This window comes from Nothoprocta perdicaria, unplaced genomic scaffold (genome assembly GCF_003342845.1).
Source record: "Nothoprocta perdicaria isolate Ctin4 unplaced genomic scaffold, notPer1 scaffold_187, whole genome shotgun sequence".
NCBI classification, from domain to species: Eukaryota; Metazoa; Chordata; class Aves; order Tinamiformes; family Tinamidae; genus Nothoprocta; species Nothoprocta perdicaria.
The window spans coordinates 761,007-781,762 of NW_020455060.1; the positions used below are offsets into that span (position 1 = coordinate 761,007).

The following is a 20,756-nucleotide window of genomic DNA, read 5'->3' on the forward strand; positions in this document are numbered from 1 at the left end:
CGAGGGCGGCAGCGGCTGCGCCCGGTCCCGCCAGCTCCGCGGTGCGCCGGGGTCGGGGCTGCGCTCCCGGTGCCGCCGGCGGCTCTCGCAGGGTCCCCCCGGGCCACTTGGCTACTGGTTTGTGGCCAGATCTGATGGCGGCTCCATGAGGAGTCTCTTGAAGAGAGTGGGAAAGCCGGGATGGAGCCACCTTGGTGCTTTGGGAAGGGAGAGTCCAGGAGCTGCTTCCCTGGGAGGCCTCTGCTAGCAGGGTCCCGGCAGCACAGGTGTCACTGTCCTTGTTGCGTGGCCTGGGAGAGCTCTCCGGGGATCCCGCAGTGCCCGGATGGGTTGGCCAAGCCGAGGTGATCCCACTCTTGCTTCTAGAGACACCCCAGTCGGCAGCTATTGCTGTGTCTTGGTTACAGCTGAAACCTGCGAATCTCCTGGATTTGTTTGTTTCGCTGCTGGTGTCATGAGCAAGAAGATATTTTATGTGTTTTAATTTGCCTCATGGAGGAAGTGGTTTCTGCTCCGCTGGGCCCTGTGGTCAAGTTTAATAAAAATCTTTCTAGTCTAACATATAACACAGGATGTCATTCATTAAACTGGCAGGCTGGCACGGCCGACTGGTCAGCCTGAGTTACTGGTGAGCAGTCAGTGAATAAAACTCAGATACAAACGCTTAGTCCAAAAAGAGCTCAGTAGTAAAGTTATGACCTCCGTCACCTTGTGCTGCTAGGGTTGAGTTCAGGTCGATCTGGTGACAGTAAAATCTTTGGCCACTGACTCAGGAATGAATTAGCTTTGTTTTCAGGGCTTGGCAGCTTAGCTATAGATAAGGTTTGAGTGTCTGAATCTCCAGTTCGCCCTTAAACGTGTCTGAGGTGCCAGTTTGCAGCTGTGCTGGTTGTTCTGGGCCTGGATGGTGCTGCCTGGGTTGCTTCCCCTGCTGCAAGACAGAGCACTGGACTCAGTGGGGTGGCCTGAAGCTGCGATGGGGACGGGCAGAGCTCAGGGCTGTGATGTGCCCAAACCACCCAGCTCCAGCCTGAGCCGTGGCCGCAGGTCAGGCTCCCAGGTCGCTGTTGGAACCTGCTCCGCGTGGCTGTCCCAGTTGTGGCAGGTGCTCTGGCTCCCAGTTGCGCTAATGGGGAGCTTGTGGTGCAGGTGGCATCACCCTGGGAGCCGCTGCGCAGCTCTAACGAGCTTGGTGTGCAGCTCGGCCACCCCGGGGATCTGCTGCGCTGTTTGTCTTGGCTGTCCTGAGCCAAGCTCCATTTGCTGTAAGCATCGTGTTTGCCTTGGCCAGGGGAAACTTTGGGGAGGTTCTGCCTTGATAACAACCGTGTCTAAATGCGTCCGTTCCCCTAAGGAACGGAGGGTGAAGGTCGGTCGTGCCAACCTCTGACCATCCTCATCCTTGTACAGAGCAAGGAGCCTTTGGCTCGCCCAACACAAAAGCACCAGCCGTGAAGAGCACATGTTGTCCCACCTGCCCGAGAGCTGCTGGCATCAAAGGGAGGCTAAAGGTGACTGCTTTACCTAGTGCTTTGTTAACACTTTAGTTCTTCGGTGTTTCTGTGGGAGTTTGCAAGAGCTGCAGGGTAGAGAAGGAGAACTTGGAGCTGAAGGCAAAGTTTGCTGGTTTAGCCTACGTCCGCCTTCTTGGGTTTGAGAATTAGAGGAAGATGGTAAAGACTGTATTTGCATTTCCTTTAGTGAGCGAGATGGCTTTTCTGCTCTAAGGCAGCACTTCCCTGGGCTTCTGCAGTTGTTTTGCATGGGGTGTGCAGAAATGAGATGTTGGCTTGTTCCTCTGAGTCCTGAAGTCTCCTAGGATGTGGAGCAGGAGGCTCAAGGACAGCGTTGGTGCTGTGATCTTGCCATGGCTGACATAGACTTTGGTGCTTACAAGTGAAAACCAGCGCCCTTAATGCTTCAGCTTCTTGCTGGCCAAAATCTGGTCGTTATTCGATCTGGTCTGGGCTCTTGTGGCCTTTCCCTGCTTTGCTCGGAAGCAGGGGGAGGAAGAGGCTGTCCTGGAAGTGCCTCCCTGTGGAAGTGCCCGTGCTCAGCCCCCCAGGCACAGCCGGCGCAGGGGCAGCAGCTCTGTTCTGCTCGGTCGCAGGTGTCACCGCTGGGGCTTGGTGGCAGCGGCACCGCAGCCCCTTGCGGCTCCGCGTGGCCCTGGCTCCGCGTGGCCCCTGCAGTGCCGGGTGTCCCCTCTCCGCAGAGCCTCCCAGGGCGTTCTGCTCCAGGAGCCCGGAGCAATTATCCTCCAGCCGCAGCGCCGGCGCTCGGGATGACAGCGCCGTGGAGCTGGCAGCCGCCCCCTCGCCAGCGCTGCCACTACGCTCGCTGCCTACACGTGCAGTAATTGCCGAGGGAGCCCGCGCCTCCGCCAGCGCCATCCCACCTTCCCGCTCGCTGATTCATCCCCGTGGCCCTCGCTGTGCAGCTGGGGCAGAGCGGGGCGCGAAGCCCCTGCCCTGGGTCAGGGCTCGGGGGGGATGCAGCCCCCGCACGTGGGCTCCTCGTGGGCGCCCAGCTCCGCTCCCGCAAACGGGAAGCAGTGGCCCCGGTGCAGAACCGCCCGTGTGTGCACAGCAGGGCCTGTCAGTGCTTCCTCCTCTCCCGAGGACGCGTCCGCCTCATCCATGGCGGATTAGATTATCGCACTTTATCATCTAATTTCCATTTCATTTTAAAGCTATTTCTTCATGTGGAAGATTGTTTTGCAATGGCGTATGAATAGCTCTGCCTTTGAAGAAAGGTTTGCTTAAAAACACCCCAAACCCAGAACCCAATTTTCTCACCCATCGGCAGGTGCGATTTCTGAGAGTCATTTGTCGCACATCAGATGTAATAAATGTTATTGCCAGCACAACAGCCTCTTGCCTCATTATCTCCCAGTCCGGAGGGAAGGGGAGACTTTCTGATTCGAGTGAATCAGAAGGGAAATGGTGGGTGGTTGGTGTTTGGCAGCAGGGAGAAAATGTGCTGTGACTGAAGACCAAGGAGGTGGCCCCAGAAGTCACCGTGCCACCCCCTGGTTTTGGGCACTCGGGCTCTCCTGCAGCTTGGGGCACAGGGCACTGGGTGCTCATGCACCTTGGGAGTGGGAAAGGGCTTTTCTGGGGCTCTGCTGACCTGTGGTGGTGGTGATGATGGTCGGGACCTGTGGGCATTGGCCCCTCTGCCGCTTGTGGCTGCTGTGCTGCTGACTGCAGCGTGTCACAGGGTGAGACCAGGATTGTCCCTTAGCGGCAGGACCCGGCTGGTGGGTTTATAGAGCTGCAAAAGCGGGTTATCCCTGTGGGCTGTGCAGCTTGTCTGCCCTGAGGCTCTGCGCTCCCTGGCCGCTCTGCAGGGTCGCAGGGGCCCCTTGGCACTGCCCCTTGGCACTGCGGTGGCAGCGCCGGCTGCGGCTCCTCCCGCTGCCGCCCTGTGCTCTCCGACTTCTGCTGGGATGATGCATCTCAAAACTGCCAGAACTTGCGTAGCGGGATGTGCTACGAGGAAGTTTGGCCTCTTGTCTGAGGCGGCCCCGGTTGCTTCCCCCGTGGTGTGCAGCAGAGGCAGCGCTGTTGGGGCCGGGGGCCCCGGCTTTGCCTCCGCTGCCCTGCTGTGTGGGTGCTGCTCCCGCTGCAGGGCCCGGGCGGCCTCGGCCGCTGCCCTGCGGGTCTCCTGGAGCCGTTGCCTGGCCGGGCTGAGCCTCTCGCGGGAGGCAGCGGGTCCTGGGGTCTGGTGCTTCTCATGCTGGTGCCTCGGGTCCCCTCTCCAGCCCTGCCGCTGGTCACGGAGGCATCTCCCGCATTGGTGCTCCATGCGGGTCCATCTCGGCCTTAGCCCGAGCCCAAATACCCACCGTGAGAGCCGCTCGAGTCCCGAATCCAGCTTCCTCCCCCTCCACCCCGGAGCGGGTGGATATTAAGTGGCTTTAGGCAGGAGCTCTGGTTCTTGTTTGCTCTCCTGGCGTCCACTGCTCATGGACTTTGTCCTGTAGAGATTGTCCTGAGCCGCGGTCACGCTGCCCGGCTTTGGGCCGGGGTCCCGTGGGGCTGCTGGGGGTGTGGGGCTCCTAGGCCATGGGCGCCTGCTCAGAGCGGGCTGGGGGGCGCAGGGGCGGCTGCTCCCGCTGGAAGCGCTCGCTCTGCATGGAGCATTGGTGGCCGCCAGGATTTGGGGCTTACGTAACCTCCGCGGGTGCTCCCGTGGGCAGTTGTGGTGCCGAGAGTGACTGGGTGCAGCAGGAGCCTCGAGCGGCCGCTCGGTCTCCTAAAACACCAGAGCTCCGACCTCAAGGCACAGGGCAGGGAAGCAGCAGTGGGGTTTGCTTGGGCATTAAATATTTATATGGAAGTAATGAAAGGTGCTGCTGAGGCGGAGTGACCCATTTAGCAGCCCCACTGCCTTAGGGCCGCTCCCGTAGTGCTGTGCGGCGCAGGGAGGTCCCGGGGTGCTGCCCGGCTGGCACGGTCACACTTGGGCTGTGCAATCCCTGCAAGCAGGTACCCTGCATGTGCCCTGCACGTGGTGGCAGCGGCAGCAGCGCCCCGAGCTGCACACAGCACAGCACGTGCTGCAGGTGCTCATCCCGACTGGTTGGGCCCAATGTGGAGCCTCTTCCTGCTCCCCTGCGGTGTCTGGCATCCCTGGCTCCCACAGGATCCGGAGCAGCCCTTTCCCTGGCCAGTGACCGCCCTGTCCTCGTGGATGGAGCCCCAGCTGGCGCTTCATTTCCCTTCTCCGTGCTCCACCTCAGAAGCACCTTGTGGATGGCAGTGCTGGAGCGCAGGGGAGTCGCGCAGCCCCTTCCCTCCCGGGAGGTTTGCAGCGCTGTGGCGCGCGCCGAGGCTGTGGGTTGTGCTGGGGAGGCCGGACGCGGACACGGGCTCCAGCTGCCTTCTCGCAGGGCTGAGACGTCTCCTCCTGGGCTGCCTGCGGAGCCCGTGCAGCAGCAGGTCCCTGTCCGCTGTCACCGGAGACGCACGGTGCCCTTTGACAGGGGGAAACTTATTTCCTCTTGACTCTTCTCCCCCTCTCCCACTCCGCGGAGCTGCGTCCTGGAGACCTCGTGCTTGGCATTAGGTTCATTTTTGGCAGCTGAATAAAGCCCGCGCGGTGCCGGGGAGCTGAGCGGCATTACCCGGCGACCAAAGCAAAGCAGCTGCCGGGGGCTGCTCCGCGGAATTGTTTTTAACCTCTGCCTGGGCAGCGTGAGGAAGGCAAACAACTTGCGGTGGTGCTGATGGAGCAGAATGTGAGGGAGAATGAGATTTGCTTTCATTACCCGATTCTGCTGAATGTTGGCTTTGCTGCTCTGTCCTGCAAATCTGGTTTTGCCTTCTCGCCAGCTCGAGGAAACCTCCCCTGAAACAAGCACGGGTGTTTCTAACCCCAGTGCTTTGTAAGGGGCAGCGCTGGGCGGAATCCTTGGCCTAAGTCATTTCTTTGAATTATTTTTACTGAAGTTCTCTGTTGTTGCAAGGTGGAGAAAGGCACCTTGGTGCCGGGGGCTGCGTGCCCGGTGCTCGTTCCCGCTCTGCCGGTGCCCGCCGCGGTCGGTGTTGCGACACGGGGCACGACGAGGAGGCTGCAGTGTTTTTGCAGGAGCAGGACGCTCCTGTTTGCTCAGCGGTTACACAAGGCAAGGCCTCCCCTGCCTGGCAGCTTCCCGGGCCCTGCCGGGGTGCGGGTGCCCGGGGGCTCGGGTGGCTTCTCCCCGCCGTGGGGGAGCCGGTGCAGACCTGGTGCAGCCCAGGTAGCTCCTTGGAAGCCGAACGTGAGGTGGGAGCGGCAGAGCCTCCTCGGCAGCGTTAATTAACATCTGTGCGATTGTCTCCTGCAATTACGGAAAACAGCTCATTACGTGGCCTGTTGGTGCAGGTTCATTTTCCCCTTCGGAGCCGAGTGCGTTCCCGAGCTGCACGGTGCCGTCCCGCGGGCACGCGGCTCGCCCGGGGCTGCAGAGCTCCAGCGGGCTCCAGGTCCGGCCCGGGGTTCCCGGGATGTCCTGCCCTTCGCAGGGCCGCGGGAGCCCGCAGGCCGCGGGGAGGGCTGCAGGAAGCCGCTGCGGAGGCATCCCGGCCTCGTCGGCGTTGGGGACAATGGTGTTCAGTCCATTGTTGTGTCTGCGCCATGGAAGCGACCGGAACCGCTGCATTCCCCAAGGAGCAGGAAGCAGGGACGGGAGATCAAAATGCCCCGGCAGAAAATAAGCTCTCCAGTGCAGGGCCAGCGTCGGAGGAGGTGACAGATGCTTAATCAGCTTATTGGGCACCAGCGCGTGTCTGTCACCTTCCTGCCCCGGCCGGAGCCCCGGGCAGCCCAAAGAGCTCCCGCGGGTCTGGGACCCCAACCCTGGTGTCCCCTGGGGCCCCTTGGTCCTGCCAAGACCCCTTGGTGTCTGTGATCCGATTGTGCCTTCCCCATCGCCCGTGTCCTACGTTGGATAAGGACCTGAAGGTGAAGGGTGGAAACGGCTCCCTGCTGTCGGTGTCTTGTGACACCTTCGCTGCGGTGCTCTGGGCAGCTGGGACGTGTCAGCGGCTGTTTGAGAGCAGGGGCTGACTGTGCACGGCTTTACCAAGCCCCGGTGCCGGGCTCGGGGTCCCCGCGGTGCCGGGCTGGGGTCCCCGCGGTGCCGGGCTGGGGTCCCCGCGGTGCCGGGCTCGGGGTCCCCGCGGTGCCGGGCTCGGGGTCCCCGCGGTGCCGGGCTCGGGGTCCCCGCGGTGCCGGGCTCGGGGTCCCCGCGGCTGCCCCGCGCGGCCGCCTGGCAGAACGGGGCCCCTCGGCTTCCCTGGCCCTCCGGATCCGGGTGTTTCTGACTGGGGCTCGGGGCGACCCGGCTGCCTCTGCGCCGCCCCGCGGGCGCTTTGGGTCCCTTTGTCCAAAATGAAAGGATATTGGCTCTTCCGTGTCTCCCTCGGAAGGGTGTTCGCAAAGGAGACTAGGTTAGACCAGGCCCCTCAGTGCAGGACGAGCATCCTCCTGCAGCCCTGCTCGTCCTCTCCGCCCGTGCCTCATCTCCGTGTTCTTTTGCTTCCTCTAGACAATCATGGAGCAGTTCAATCCCAGCCTCAGGAATTTCATTTCTATGGGGAAGACCTACGAAAAAGCCTTAGCAAGTAAGTGGAATTGCCCTGCTGGGGCGTTTATTGCTTTATTCCCTGTGAGGGTACCTGGGTGCAACGGGGCAGCATCACCCCCAGCTCGGGAGGCTCCTTTCCATGGGAAGCGAAGGGAGGGGAGTGTGGGGACAGGTCCAAACATCAACATCAGCTCATCCCATTGACCTGCTGGAGAGGCACAGGGGAGATGTCCTGGGCAGGGTGGTGGGAAGGGTTTGAGCAGTGAAATGGTGGCTGGCAACTGGGTGACAAACATTTCCAGTCCACAAAGCTTCTCTGTATTTAAATATTTACAAATCTTCAGAATTAAGGCTTTATTTCCACTAAAAGGTTAAACGTGAGAGTGCTCAGGCGCTTTGGAGGAGCAAGTCCTAACAGAGGGCTCTCAATTTGGAAGAGTGGGTCCTTTTGGGAGCCATTACAGAGATGTAGACTTAACTGATTAAAAGTCAATTGAATTGATAAAAAAACAAAACGGGATTATCTGACTGAAAATGACTTCCCATACCACTTCGTCCCAATTTAGCTCGATTCTGATCTGCATGTTTTAAGGAAGGCTTCATTTGGCCGTACAGTAAGTTTTGCTTCAGAGAGGCTGCTGTTCCCTTCAGAAAACTGCATTGCACATGTCTCTTGGATTTTGTTTTTTTAAATTGGTTCAGTGAAAATGCCTCTAAGGGAAAAGGCTGTCATAATCTTAAGCCAGTGGAAAAAAAATACTTGATCTGCTGTTTCTAAATAATGGTGTTTGAAATATGACCTTTAGGATGAATCTGTGTTCTTGTTTTGTGCCTGGAGCCAGTTTTATTTCCACAAGTCAAACAAGGTTCCTCAATGTCTTCATGAAGTGTCTGTTCAGCTGCAGCCTCCTGCCTTTCCCAGGTGCAGATGCTCCCTGTGCCAGTGCATTTGTTTCCTGCTAGTTTAGTGGTGTTCTTAAGTGGGTTTTAATGGGTCGGCTTCCAAGGGGTGGAAGTGCATCCATCTGAACCATGCACAGGGATCCAGGCTCCGCTTGCTCTCCTGAGCCCTGGCCCAACTCTGCAGCAGTTTCCCAGCCGTGTTAAATGCTGCTAACGAACCTGGCCTTGCAGGTCGGGTGCTCTTTGGCTTCCCGGTCCCTGCTCAGCCTCCTGCAGCAGCGAAGCAGTTAGATTTCCCTGGGGAGGAGAAGCAGGATTTGAACAGGAGGAGGAAAGATTGCACCAGGGACTGAGGGTTTTATCCTGCAACATTATACTGATAATGCATCTTCTAATAACTTAGGTGCTGCTGCCTCTTTATAATGCACCTTTTTTGTCTGCGTTTGAAGACAGGCACGCTGCTACTTCACCGCCCCTTGCTGTAAACCAAATGTTTTCTTTTTTTTTTGGTCATCCCTTATTTTGGATCGTGGAGCTGGTGGAGGCATCCAAAGGAAGCGACCTCCTCAGTAACTCCTGCTGGAAGAGGCTTCAGCACTTAATTTGATGCCGAGGAGCAAAAGCTGTACAGCATGTTCTCGTGATGAGAGGAAACCCCCTGCTTATCTGATTAAAGAGAAGTGTGGAGCTGGAATGTCAACAAACAAGCCTGAACTGTAATGGAAGTCTCTGATATTCAATTATTTTGCAGTGATTTTTGTGACCAGCATTAAGCAGGCTGCTTAGTTTTACAGGAATGAAAGCCACCTAGCCTTTACATATACCTTTTTTTCTCCTAAATAACTCTCTAATCTTGCTGCAGCCTTCCTCTGTGTTCAGTGCATTCCTCCTTCAGCAGTTTTGCTCGTTTGTTGTCCTGTCCCTCCCGGTGGGGCTGAGCCTTTGAAGTGAAACCTGCGTCTGTTTTGTGCAGTGTCTAACACTGATTCGCTGCCACGGGAGCTGCAACAGCAATCAAAGAGGGTAACCTGCATTTTTTTTTGACGCTTTTAGGTATGACATATGCAGCGAAAGGATACTTTGATGCTCTGGTTAAAATGGGAGAGCTGGCCAGCGAGAGCCAAGGATCTAAAGAACTAGGTAAGTCGCTCGGTGGAGCCACAGCTCAACCAGGAGCTGCTCCTGCTTGATGGAAATGGTAGTGGAAGCATCTTTGTATTTAGCGTCACACATAAAAATTAAAGCCTGCTGCTCTTGGTCTGAGCGTTTGGGATGATGTTTGCAAAGAAGGCACGGCCAGAAGAGGCTGGGCTCTTGCGTTTTACTTTTTCCTTGCTTTATAAGTGAGCAATGCCCCAGGCCCTGGCTGGAAAGAGGAGGCTGCGCTGGCGGCCTCGCCGAGGCCGGGCGCTCCCGGGGGGCTGGCGTGCATTGGGGTTGCCACGGGGGCATCGCCAGTGCCGAGGCTCCGACTCCCTTCCCTTTCTTTTGTCTTTCCTTTGGGTAAATCATTCCGGGAGCTGCTCTTCCAGTTTTTCCTCCAGTCGCTGTTTTGTGTGCTCGTCCCCTCCAGATTCCCTCGCTCCTATTGCTCCATGCGAGCTCTGCGTGTGCCTCTGCTGTCCCCTCGTCCCGTGGGGTGCTCGGGGCCTCTCCGACCTGGGCGTTTGTGCTGAGGCGGCTTTGGGAACTAGAGGGGAACTTCTCCTCCTCCTCCTCCTCCTCCTTCTCCTCCTCCTTTCCTTCCTCCTCCTCCTCCTCCTCCTCCTCGTCTTCCTCCCGGTTCGTTGCTGGGCTCTCCTGCCACACTCCCATACCAGGGAATGGCAAGCACTATTCTGGTGGGGCCTTCACAGTGGTCATCTATAAGCAGGAGCTGGAGCTGAAATGTTCTCGAAGGCTGGTAAAGCAGTGCACAAATAACCCTTTCTTCAGCAGGGCCAGGTCTCCTTTTTACGACGTTGTTCGATACCAGCTTATTTGCAAGCCTTTAGACGGAAGCTAGTCAGGAATCTGAATTATTATTGGGGAGGCACTAGCTATCTACAGGAATCGATTTTATCACTCAGCTTAAAGCTGTGTGTAATAATCAGGGCTGTTTCATTTGGTAAGCAAACTACCTAAGGGGTGCATGCCCAGCAGTTTCCCAACATTTGTTTGTATGTGACCTGTGCATTTCTGGATTAATTTAAAATGCTTCCAGATTTCTGTGTCTTCTGCTCTTAGTTTAAAGCTCCATGGCTGGCATTTATCAAAAGCAAATGCCAGCCCGCTTTGCTCTTTCCAGACCTACAGTAAATAGCTGCTCTCTAGGCTTCTTGCTTTGTTGATCTTGCTGATATTTACAGTGGCAGCCGCTCGCCAGGATCCGTGCAGGAGAAAGGGAAGGTGGAAATTCCGGCTGAAATTCCGTATTGCTGGGAACAGGCACCTAAACCTCCCAGCCTGGCTTGAACAGGGGCTTTGCTGAGCTCACAAGAAACATTTAGACGTGGCTTAACCCAAGGCCCAGCTTTTCCTGGGGAAACCTTTAACTTATCAGCCGGCGAGGTTGCCCCTAGCGCAGGAAGCGAGCGCTCGGGCTTGGGCTTTCTGCTCTTCCGTCTGGATTATTTCATGCCATGCGAGGGGCTTTAGCAAGCAGGGATGTTTATAGCTTGCATTAATGCTGCGGGCCTGGGCTGATCCCTCTGTATGCAGATTTCCTCTGTTAACAACAGGAAAAGGGAAGCTGCTCCGAGACGCAAGGCAGGGACTCCTGGAGGGGCTTGGGACTAGCGCCTGCTGGCTGACTGCCCTTCCCGGCATCCAAGACAAAGAATCCCAGCGGCGTTTTCCTCCTTAACCCTTTCTCTTCTGAGTGCAGGTTGCCTTGCAATGCTGAGAGAGAAGGGCTTGAAAGTGTTGGGGGGAAAAATTGCAAATCCTGCACCCCGCGTGGCAGCACGGAGGTGGTGAGCGCTGAGCGTGTGCTGCGAGCGCTCCGCAGCTCCAAAGTGGCCAGCTTCATTTCCAGCATGCTGTCATCTCCTCCGTATTACTTATAACGCTAAGGAGATTGTTCTCTGATTAAGCTGAGCGCTGGAAAACTGCCCATCTGCAATCTGTCCTGAGCTCGGTGCAAATGTGCTGAATGTCCCATGGACTGAGACCTGCTGGCTCGTTTTATTTTATTCTCTTTAAATATAAATGTGTGCAATGTTGTACGTTTAATCTCCTGAAAACACTTGCTGGCCTTCCCAGTGCTGCCAGCCAGCTCGGTCCTGCCCCTGCCCTGCTCGCAGCTGCTTAGCACCCTGCGTCGCCTGCAAATTCCCCATCAGATTTCAGCAACTGTGTAGACGGGATAATCTGGTGGAGCAACAGAAAACAATAATGAAGCACTTGAGCGCTAATCGGCTCTGGCTCGAGCTTTTTGGGGTGGAAATGTCTGGCTGGGGGTACCTGTCAGAGCCCCCTTTCAGAGGCTCGTGAGACTCAAGCTCTTGTTTTTCCTCCACTAAAGTGATGTCCTGCCTGAGTGCAAGGGGAGCTGTTGGCCAGCCTTGCACGACGGCTTTGCCTGGTGCAATTGCCTGTAGTTCAGATCTTTTCTGTTTTCTGTAACCTGGGAAAATCCTGCAATATTTTGTCTGCTCTGCTTTCTGCCCTCAAACTTTCTGAAACGTTGCGGCTTGCACTGGGTGCTGCCATGGGCTCAGGGTCCAGGTGCTTTGCAATCCGGTTGCTCATCCTGGTTGCATTTGCTCGAGATCCATACATCTCAGAGCAGAGACTGTTCCTGGATGGTCCATACAGAGTATTGGTGCAGGGATAAGCTGATGGTCATGGAAGAGGATCCCTCTGGGAAGCATGGCACCAGGCAAGGGCAAGCAAAGCGAGCCCGCTCACCTTGCAGTACGAGGTGTGCCTCGTGTATAGGCAAAGGTGGAGAGAAATGCGGATTATTGGGATGTGTCCTGGGCACAGTGTGGAGGAGCCAAGGGGATGAGAGTGACTTTTGTCTTGGGGCTTTTTTTTTCCAGGGTGCTTCTGGCTCAGATAAGGCTGCTCTGACTGAAGCCAGAGCTACGAAAGAGGCAGAAACAGAGTAATTAGTTTCCCGTTGCAGAGCAGCACGAGCCTCTGCTAGATAAGGGTTTCCTTCTGATGCACAATTTGCCTGATAAAATCACAGCCCGTGTCATCCCCGAGCCACTGTCATCTGCTGAGGAGCTGCTCGGCGGCAGCGGAGGACACTGGACCTCAAGTGCTTTTAAAAATCACTGTTTTTAAAAGATTTAAGATGTTAATTGGCCTTTTGGGTGCATGTGTGCTAAACACAGCACGTGCAAGGGGTCTGCAGCCTGAGCTGGAGCACGGAGCTTGGCCCAGCTAAAAGCTAAAACCCTTTAGCTTTTTTAAAGCCCTTTTTGTAACCCTTTAGCTTTTTTAAAACCTTTTTTTAACCCTTTAGCCATGGGGCTGCTGGCAGGGCCTGGAGCAGCCCGGGGCTGTCGTGATGGGAAGGTCCTGTGGGCTCCGGGGCTGGAAGGAGCAAGTTCGGGGTGGTTTTCCCTGCAGAGCTCCTGACCTGATTCTTGTCGGGGACTTGGGCATGGTTTGAAGGCTTCATTATGCTGCGCCGAATCCTCTGGGGAGTTTTATTAATCTCCTAATTGGATTTGTAGTTGTTTCAGGTAAAGCTTCCCGCAGCAATGCAGATGCAGATATAGATGCTGCGAGAGTCAGAGGTTGTTGTGTGATGAAGTGCTTAATACGGGAGGAAGGGCAGGAGTGCCACGTGGGGGACAGGCTGGTGGGGGTCATGGTGCTAATGTGCACGCGGGCGCTTCTAGCTGAATTCCAGGAAACATTCCCATGAGGTCGCTGCAAGTGTCCCTGCAGCGAGGGCCGCTAGCTTGTGGAATGGCCTTCCTAGGAAAGCACTGGTAATCTTGCAGCTTGATCCCTTTACAATTGGACTTAATGATGCACTTAATAGATTGTAGGCAACAACTTTGCACTGGCAGAAGAAGGGGTGTTCTGTGCCTGTGCTGCTCTCATCAGCGGTTCTGGAAGAGCCCTCATTTGTCAGAAATTATTCCAAATATCAGGGATAGGCTTCCAGGGCTGCTCGTGGTCTAAGACTTCTCAGGTTGATGGAACTGCTTTTTGAAAATGGGATTTGCGAGTTCCTGTTGGAATCGTGAAGGAGTTCCTCTGTGCTGCAGGAGGTTGAAGCCCGTTGGAGCGCAGGGCTCCTTGGCTGAGCTCCAAGCAGATCCTGGCTCTCCCGCATCCCGCCGGTGTGACAGCGATGCTGGGGAGGTGGCACGACCTCCGCTCTCCCGGGCACTGCTGGTGGCACTTCTGGGGACATCGCCCATGCAGGAAGAGGTGACAGGACCCTCCAGATGGGAGCTCTTCAGGCGTTCAGAGATGGAGATGGCCAAGAGCAGAGCCCCTGGACCTTGCCTTGCTCCCGGTGCCCCGGCAGGTGATGGGCAGAGCCCGGTCTCAGGTCCGTTTTCCCTGTGCGGAGATGAAGGCAGCCCTGCGGCACAGGGGGACGCGGAGGCGCCTGGGTGGCCTTGCCCTGGCCGTGGTGCCGGGCTGGCAGGCTGCCCGTGGCACCCGTGGCCTGCTGTCACCACCGGGCAGCGCGGCGCTGCTGCCGTCCTGGCCCCCTGCTCCGTGCGGATCCACGGGGAGCTGCAAAGGGGTCGGAATGCACAAAGAGCCTGGGGACAAGCGGCTGCTGCGGGGAGGGCTCCCTCTCCCGCCCGGGTGGCCTTTCCGCGGTCCTTAAACTTCGTGCTTGGGAGCTGGGGATTCCTTGGGAGCAGGTTTGTTGTCCCGAGCCTGTGCTGGGGAGAGGAGCAGGGGTGTGAAATGAGCATCTGCCGAGAGCGCCGCGTCTAGCTGCAGTTTCTAACACTTAGCTATAGGTGTTTAACTGTTTTTCATCTCACCTTCAATGGGATATAAAACCTTTTAGGGCTCCCAAGCATCTCGCTGGGCTCCTGCAGGGCTGCTCGGCTCCTTTGCGAGGGAGGCGGTTTGTGTGTGGTCACCGAGCGGAGACCTGTGCCCATGGGCTGTGAGCGATGCGGAAGGGGCCGGCTCCTGTGCGCAGGGCTGCTCCCTCCTCGCCCGTGGCTCTCGGTGAACAGCCTGTAGCCAGCCCTTGCAGAGCAGATGCTCTTTTCCTTGCAGACTTAGCAAAGAGCCCCTCCAAGGACCTGCCCTGCTGTCTGATGATCCTTCTTGCTATTGATGGAATTATTCCTTTCCGGCTCAGTTCTGTCCCCTGGCAGTGCTGCAGTTTTCCCCATCCCCACGAGCCGAGCAAGGGCAATGCCAGTGCTGGTCCCCTGTGCTCCTCCCCGCCTCGTCGCATCCTTTTAAGTCTCTCCATTTGGGAACTGCGTCTCCAGAGCAAGTGATGTTCATCCCAAGTGCTGCCAGTGACACTTATCATGGGCACTGAAGCAATCCTCGGCGACGCCGGCAAGGACGCGGCGCTCGGCTCTGTCAAGGCTTTGCTGCTGCCGGGAGCTCCCAGTGCGTCACGCCAGTGTGTGTGCCGGCTGTTCCCGGCTGGGCTCCGCTGGCACCGGTTGGCTCCGCTGGCAGCGGCGCGGGACGGCAGCGGCGCGGCGGGGGCAGCTCCCGCGCTCTGCCGGAGCGGCCGGGCGCCCGTGGCGCTGCGAGCGGCGGCATGCCGGGCGCTGCCCTCGGCTCGCGTGCCCCGCCTGTTTATTTTTAATTAAACTGCTCCCAGCCTCGCTCCGAGCAGCTCCCCGGCCCCGGGAGCGGCGGCGCTGCCGCGGGGAAGGTCAGCGGTGCCGATAGCCATCTGGGCCAGGTGGAGCAACCAGTTCTGCAGCCCGAGAGGGTGCGGCAGGGAAGGGCCCACAAAGGCCCCTGTAGTTCTCCGGGAATGATACTGTGAGTCAGGCAGCCTCAAATAGCAGCTCTCGTTTGCTCTGTAACCTGCTCGCTTGTTTGCTTTCTGCAGCGGTGACAGAGCAGCGCCCGGAGAGGCGAGCGCCGAGCCTGGCTCGGCGGGTGAAGCCCTCGAACGTGATCCCGTCCCTTCCCTGCCCTTCTTGTCCCGGCAGCCTTAGGTGAAGCCTTGACCTTGGTTTGTGGACCTGCCCGTGCGTTTCCAGGCAGGGCGGCCGTGGCTCTGTGTATACAAACACGCGGGTGATTCAGGCGCTCTCCGCCTTGCTGCGCCGCGGGCGCTGCTGGGGTTTAAGCTGCAGGTGCCTCTGGATGCGAAGCCCTATGGAGCAGGAGGGAGCTGGGAGCGGAGCAGCTCGGAGCTTCTCCTGCAGCTGCAAAGCCTCCCTGCAGCACCAGGCATCGGTGCGAGGGTGCAGAGCCTATTCCAAGCCATTCCCGGAGGATTCAGACCGTCAGGTTACCGTGCTGTCCTTGCCACCAGCTGCATGTGATGGTCTCACATTGCTCCATGTCCCCAAGGAGCCCCTTTGGCTGGGACAGGGATTGTCCCCGGGCTCCCTGGTGCCCGGAGGGGCCAGGAGCACTCCCTGCACCCCAAGCCCCTGGAGCAGGAACCCCCCAAGCAGCAGGAGCGAGCGGAGCAGACACCAGAGCCAGTGGCAGGAGCGGGTCCCGCTCGGGCACCGTGGGGCTCCGGGCACGGCGTGTTGGGGCAGGAAGCGGCTGCTCCCGGCCCGGGCCGCAGCACAATGCGGCCGGCGCAGGAAGGAAGCGCGAGCGGGAGCAGCCTCCCCCAGCCGGGATCCGCTCCCCGTCCCGCCTTGGGAAGGCCCTGCACCCTGTGCTCCCCCGGCACGTTTCCCAATGAAACTGCCCGCACTTGTGCCGCGATGCTGGGGCCAGCCCCGAGCAGCGAGCGTGAGGGAAGGGCTGGTATTGCTGCTGCGCCCCGGGCAGGGAGCGGGCCGGAATGCGGCCGGGCCGGGGCAGCCGCGGTGCCGGCTTTCCAGGGGCTGGGTGCGGGAATGTGCGCGCTGCACCCGGAGCACCGGCGCTGAGCTGCCTGTTCCGTGGTGCTGGGCACGCTCCTGGCTCGGCCCTGCTCCCACGTCAGCAGAGCAGGGAGGAGAGGAGGTGGCGTGAGCTGCGCAACAGCAGCGGGGAAGCCGCCCTTGCTCCTCAAAGAAGCCGCAGCCAAGTTGTGCCGTTGCATCACTGCTCGCGGTGGGAATTTGTGCACTTCCCATGGTCTAGCTCAACCGGAGAGCAATTTCCTGGAGGTCCCCTAGACGTAACCTTTTGCCCAGACCTTGCCATTCATCCGTGCGGCAATTCAAAGCCGGGCGCCGCTGCAGGCGGCTCCGCTGTGCTCAGCGCCTGGCAAACAGCGCTGGGAGGGACCTGTGCAGCGCGGCCACCAGCTCAGGGTGCTGCGTCGCGAGCACTGCTGCGTCACCGCCCTCCACCACCATGGACCCAGCTCCGTGGGAGAACAGCGGCTCCTTTCTCCTCCGCGCGCTGCCGATCCCACCTGGCTCCGTGCCCAGGGCTGCCTTTTGTTTCCACCTTTCCCGGCTCTGCCCTTGCTTTGCAGAGGGCGGTGGGACGCCCTGTGCGGGCACAGTGTGCCCGTTGCGCCAGCCCTCACCCCCAGCAAAGAGCTGCTGGGCCGAGGTGCTCCTAGCAGGCAGGGCAGCTGGCACCGTGCGTGGTGGTGGCAGCGTGTGACCCTCGAGGACGGGCTGGCCCTGCGGCCGAGCCTGGCCCTGCGGCCGAGCCTGGCCCTGCACCAGCTCCCCAGCTTAGCAGGTTGTTTTTGCAGCGGCGAGAAGCCGGGTCCGCTCGTCCTGCTGGTATCACAGCTGGGTTTGGGTCGCGCTATAGAGGTTGTCTTGCTCTGCACCCCGGAGAGACCCGTCCTGCAAGTGCCTGGGCAGGGGCAGCCGGTGCCATGAGGTCAGGCTCTGCTCCCGCCAGCCGCTCCAGCGGCTCCCGCGCTCCGGGGCCGGCTCCGGCCTCCTTGGGGCTTTGCTGAAGGAAGCCAGGCACTGGCTTCCAGGAATGGCAAAGCGCGAGTAACTGAATGCATTTTAAACTGAAATAAACGTGGATCCGAGCAGTCTGGATCCATCTGTCGTGAACAGCCCTTGCTCCCGCCGCGCTCCGTGGCTCCCAGCGCGGGAGCTGCCTGGCACCGGGGACCTGTGGTGGCTTCATTAGCGGCTTGTCGGCTCCAGAGCCCGTCCCGCAGCGTCACCGCAGTGCACGGTGTCCGACACGGTGCCAGGCAGGCTCCGCAGCACACTCTGCTCTCCGCATCCCGCCCCTCCATCCCCCGGTGCCGGCGCTGCGAGCGCTCCAACCGTGCCTCGTCTTTGCAGGAGACGTCCTCTTCCAGATGGCAGAAGTCCACCGGCAGATCCAGAACCAGCTCGAGGAGATGGTGAGTGCTGCTGGAGATGGTGAGCAGCTCGGCCTCTGCAACGGGGACACGCTGCGCGCCGGCTCGGCCGCTTCCACCGCGCGCGCCTCTGTCCGAGCGTCCATCTGTCCCTCACTGCTGTCCCTCCTTCCGTGCCCGGAGCCGAGCTCTGGCCTCCCTGCCTGGCCCCGTGGCCACCCGCGTGTCCCTGGCTGCTCCGGGGCTGCCTTTGTGCCGTCCTCGATGCCTCTCCTCCTGTGGGCACCAAAGACAACGTCTGTTTTCTCCTTCCCAGCTGAAGTCCTTCCACAACGAGCTCCTCACGCAGCTGGAGCAGAAGGTAGAACTGGACTCCAGGTACCTGAGTGTAAGTACGAGGTGTAGGGGCCTGTCCCGGCCCTTCTGCGCCCTGGGGGTCCCGCGGGGGGGTCCCGGGCCTTGCTGCTCACGCTCTCCCTCCCGCCGTGCTCAGGCCGCGCTCAAGAAGTACCAGACGGAGCAGAGGAGCAAGGGGGACTCGCTGGACAAGTGCCAGGCGGAGCTGAAGAAGCTGCGCAAGAAGAGCCAGGGCAGCAAAAACCCGCAGAAGTACTCGGACAAGGAGCTGCAGGTAGGACGCGGCGCCCGGGGCCGCTCTGGGCATGCCGGAGCCGGACTGGGTCCTGCGGGATCTGATAGCGCCCCCCAGTTTTCTTGGGAATCAGGGGAATGTTTTCTTTGGAAAACTCGATGCAGCAGCACGAGGCGGTGTAGGAGCCTTGCAAACCACCCGCTGGCGCCTGCTTGGCCTCGATGGTCTGTCATCCAAGACAGAGTGACCGCAGCAGGTGCTGGGCTCCAAGGACAAGATCCTGGGGTCCTTGGAGCACAACCCGCTCCAAGGTTGCGCTTGGCACTAGTGTTTCCAGCAGGGAGGATCCAGGGCTGGCATCTTGTGGCTCTGCCCTGTAACACTCGCTGCTGAAGCCCTTGAATGATCACTGCACTGACAGCGGGTATGGAGCAGAGGGCTAAGAATTAATCCCTAAGGCAGAAATTGCATTAGATTATGGATTATGCCGGGACCAGGGCCTGCTGCTTCAGATGTGATAGGCTGATAGCGCGTCCTGTCTTTTCTTGCAGTGATCTAAACGCGACGGCGCTTTGCTAGCGGGGCTGTGTGCGGAATGGCATTTACAGTGGCACTTAAATCGTGGGTAGTCAGAGGGAAGGTGATGCAGGGAAGTGACTTCTTAATTGCATGAAAATTTGGGGAATCAGTCGTTCTCTTGGTAGCGTGAATCAGAATAAGGAGTGAAGGAGGAAAAACACCTAGGCAGTCATTCCTGGCGGCTCTGCGCCCATCTCCTGCAGGGCTCTGGGTTGCACTCGTGCTCGTTTGCAGCCTCCCACTCCCAAGGCCGCTGGAATTGCTTGCACAAGGCCCGGTTAATGCGAGCGCCTTTGAAGGCTGCCGGGTTGTCAGACTCGGTGCTTCCTGGGGCAAGGCTGGCACTTTGCTGCAAGCCGAGCAGTTTAGGCCACGGGCACCGCTGCAAGTCTTCGCGTTTGCTGAAGGAGGAAGGGCTCGTGTAGCGGTGAGCAAAGGCAAACGCCGGGCACCAAAACTGGTCATTGCTGCATTATCCCCTTCCCTGCCAGTGCTGCAAGAGGGGCAAGCGATGCAGCTGCCTGTGGAGCCCTTTGCATCCCACCTAACCCGCTGGGGATGCCCGGAATGAACAGGGATCGATGCCGCCTCCGTGCCCGGCTTTACGCAGCCCGGAGGAGGGACGAGGTGGGACCTGTGCCCGGAATGACCGCGATGGGGGCAGCTCTGCCCGTGCAGCCTCGCTAGGCAGAGATAGGGAAACAGGATCAGGCTTTCGTTCCCTTAATCTTCCAACAGTAAGTATTTGGGAAGCGCTTATCTCTCTGAAAAAGCCTTATGATGGCTTTTAAGCTTAAAGAGCTGTGAAACTACTCAACTGCGAGCTGCTTTTTTTTTTCCTTCCCTAAATCCGAATACAAAGTTGGAATTGCTGAATTGTCAAGAGGGGCATTTTTCTTGTCTTCTGTGCTAGTTAGCATGCTGATTATTTCATACTTTGGACAGGAAAAGAGCAGGGGAAAAGGGTGTTTCGGGCACCCCTCGCTGCTCTTGCGGCTTTCCCCGTTGGCAGCCCCAGCCCGCTGTCCCGGGAGCGGCTCCCCGCGCACCGTGTGGTGCATTCAGCAAACACCTCCCTCGTGCAGTTCACCCCAAACCCGGCAGCGATTTTCCCCAAGGGAGCTGCTGCGCTTTGCTGCTGTTTTCCCTGGCCGTCTTTGCGGCCGACTCGTGAAGCCGCCGGCCGAGGGAGGCCGCGGCGGAGGCTGCTGGAGGCTCGCGGGAAGCGGAGGCCCTGCCCCACTGAGCCGCTGCGTGGGGAGAGGCGGCCGAGCAAACCGCAGCTGAGCAGAGCTCTCCCGGTGCCGCGTTGCGGAGCGCTCTGCTCGTGGGGGAAGCTGCTGTTGGCAGAGATTTGCTGGTAGCTACATAAGTCATTGCGCTGAATGAAGCAATAAAATCTTGTTTCTTTGGAAGACTCATCCGCTTAAGTTGCTGTAGCACTTAGCAGCCAGGAATCTGATGCTCTGTCATCATCTCTCTTCGTATTTAATGTTACGGGAAGCATAATCGCTCCTTTTTTTTCCTTTTCACTGCATGTTGAGTGGCCACGTTTTGTCATTGTGTGCAAGTAAAGCAGAGGCTGGAAATGGAGCCCTGGGAGACTGCCCTGCTCCAGCCCCCCATGTGCATTTGCTATAGGGTGACCTTGCTGTGCTGAGGTGAGACGAGCTTAGAGGCCGCTCGGGTTTGCAGGTAGAGACAGCCCCAGGACACTGGTGACATAGGCTCAGCCTGCCCAGGCTGCGCTGGGTTGAGCCCAAGAACCCAAACCTCATCCTTGCTGAGGCTCTTCCCTAGATTCAGCCTTTTCCCCTCTATAGAGGCAAAATAAATGCTGGTGCTCAGCACTCCCTGCACTGTAAGCCTTGAGTTGCACATCTGCTGTCTCCCGTGCTTGTTTTGCACCTTAATAGATGAGAAAGGGCTTCACAAGATTCAAATAGTTCAGAATTTAAAGCATCTTGTGGAGGTTTTTCAATAGAAAGACCTGGGTAATTTAAGAGCAGCTCAGAGTGCAATTAATCTGCCGTAATGGTCTCCCATTAGCAAAGCTCTGGTCTGTCACGGTCAAGACTGTGGCTGTGGTTTGGGCTGTTGCTGTGTGTGTCCCAGGAAAGTGCAGAAGATCTCTGTGATTCACGAGGAAGGAAAGTTTTGATTGCAACAAGACACTCATGGGCTCAGATCTGTCACCTAAGTTACCTGGTTATTGGGGGATTTTATTAAGGGCTTTTTTTTTTTTTTTTTTT

At 58.4% G+C, this 20,756-nt stretch overlaps 1 protein-coding gene across 3 annotated transcripts in view; it reads left to right on the plus strand.

The window, feature by feature from the left end:
• The window catches only part of BAIAP2 (BAI1 associated protein 2), a 34,454-nt gene that overhangs the window by 413 nt on the left and 13,285 nt on the right, over positions 1-20,756 (plus strand). For all 3 annotated transcript variants that reach the window (XM_026036901.1, XM_026036903.1, XM_026036902.1), the window contains exons 2-6: positions 7,037-7,112; positions 9,032-9,118; positions 17,314-17,375; positions 17,650-17,721; positions 17,827-17,964. In XM_026036901.1, the coding sequence (XP_025892686.1) occupies positions 7,037-7,112; positions 9,032-9,118; positions 17,314-17,375; positions 17,650-17,721; positions 17,827-17,964 (435 nt within the window). The remainder of the gene's footprint in view (positions 1-7,036; positions 7,113-9,031; positions 9,119-17,313; positions 17,376-17,649; positions 17,722-17,826; positions 17,965-20,756) is intronic.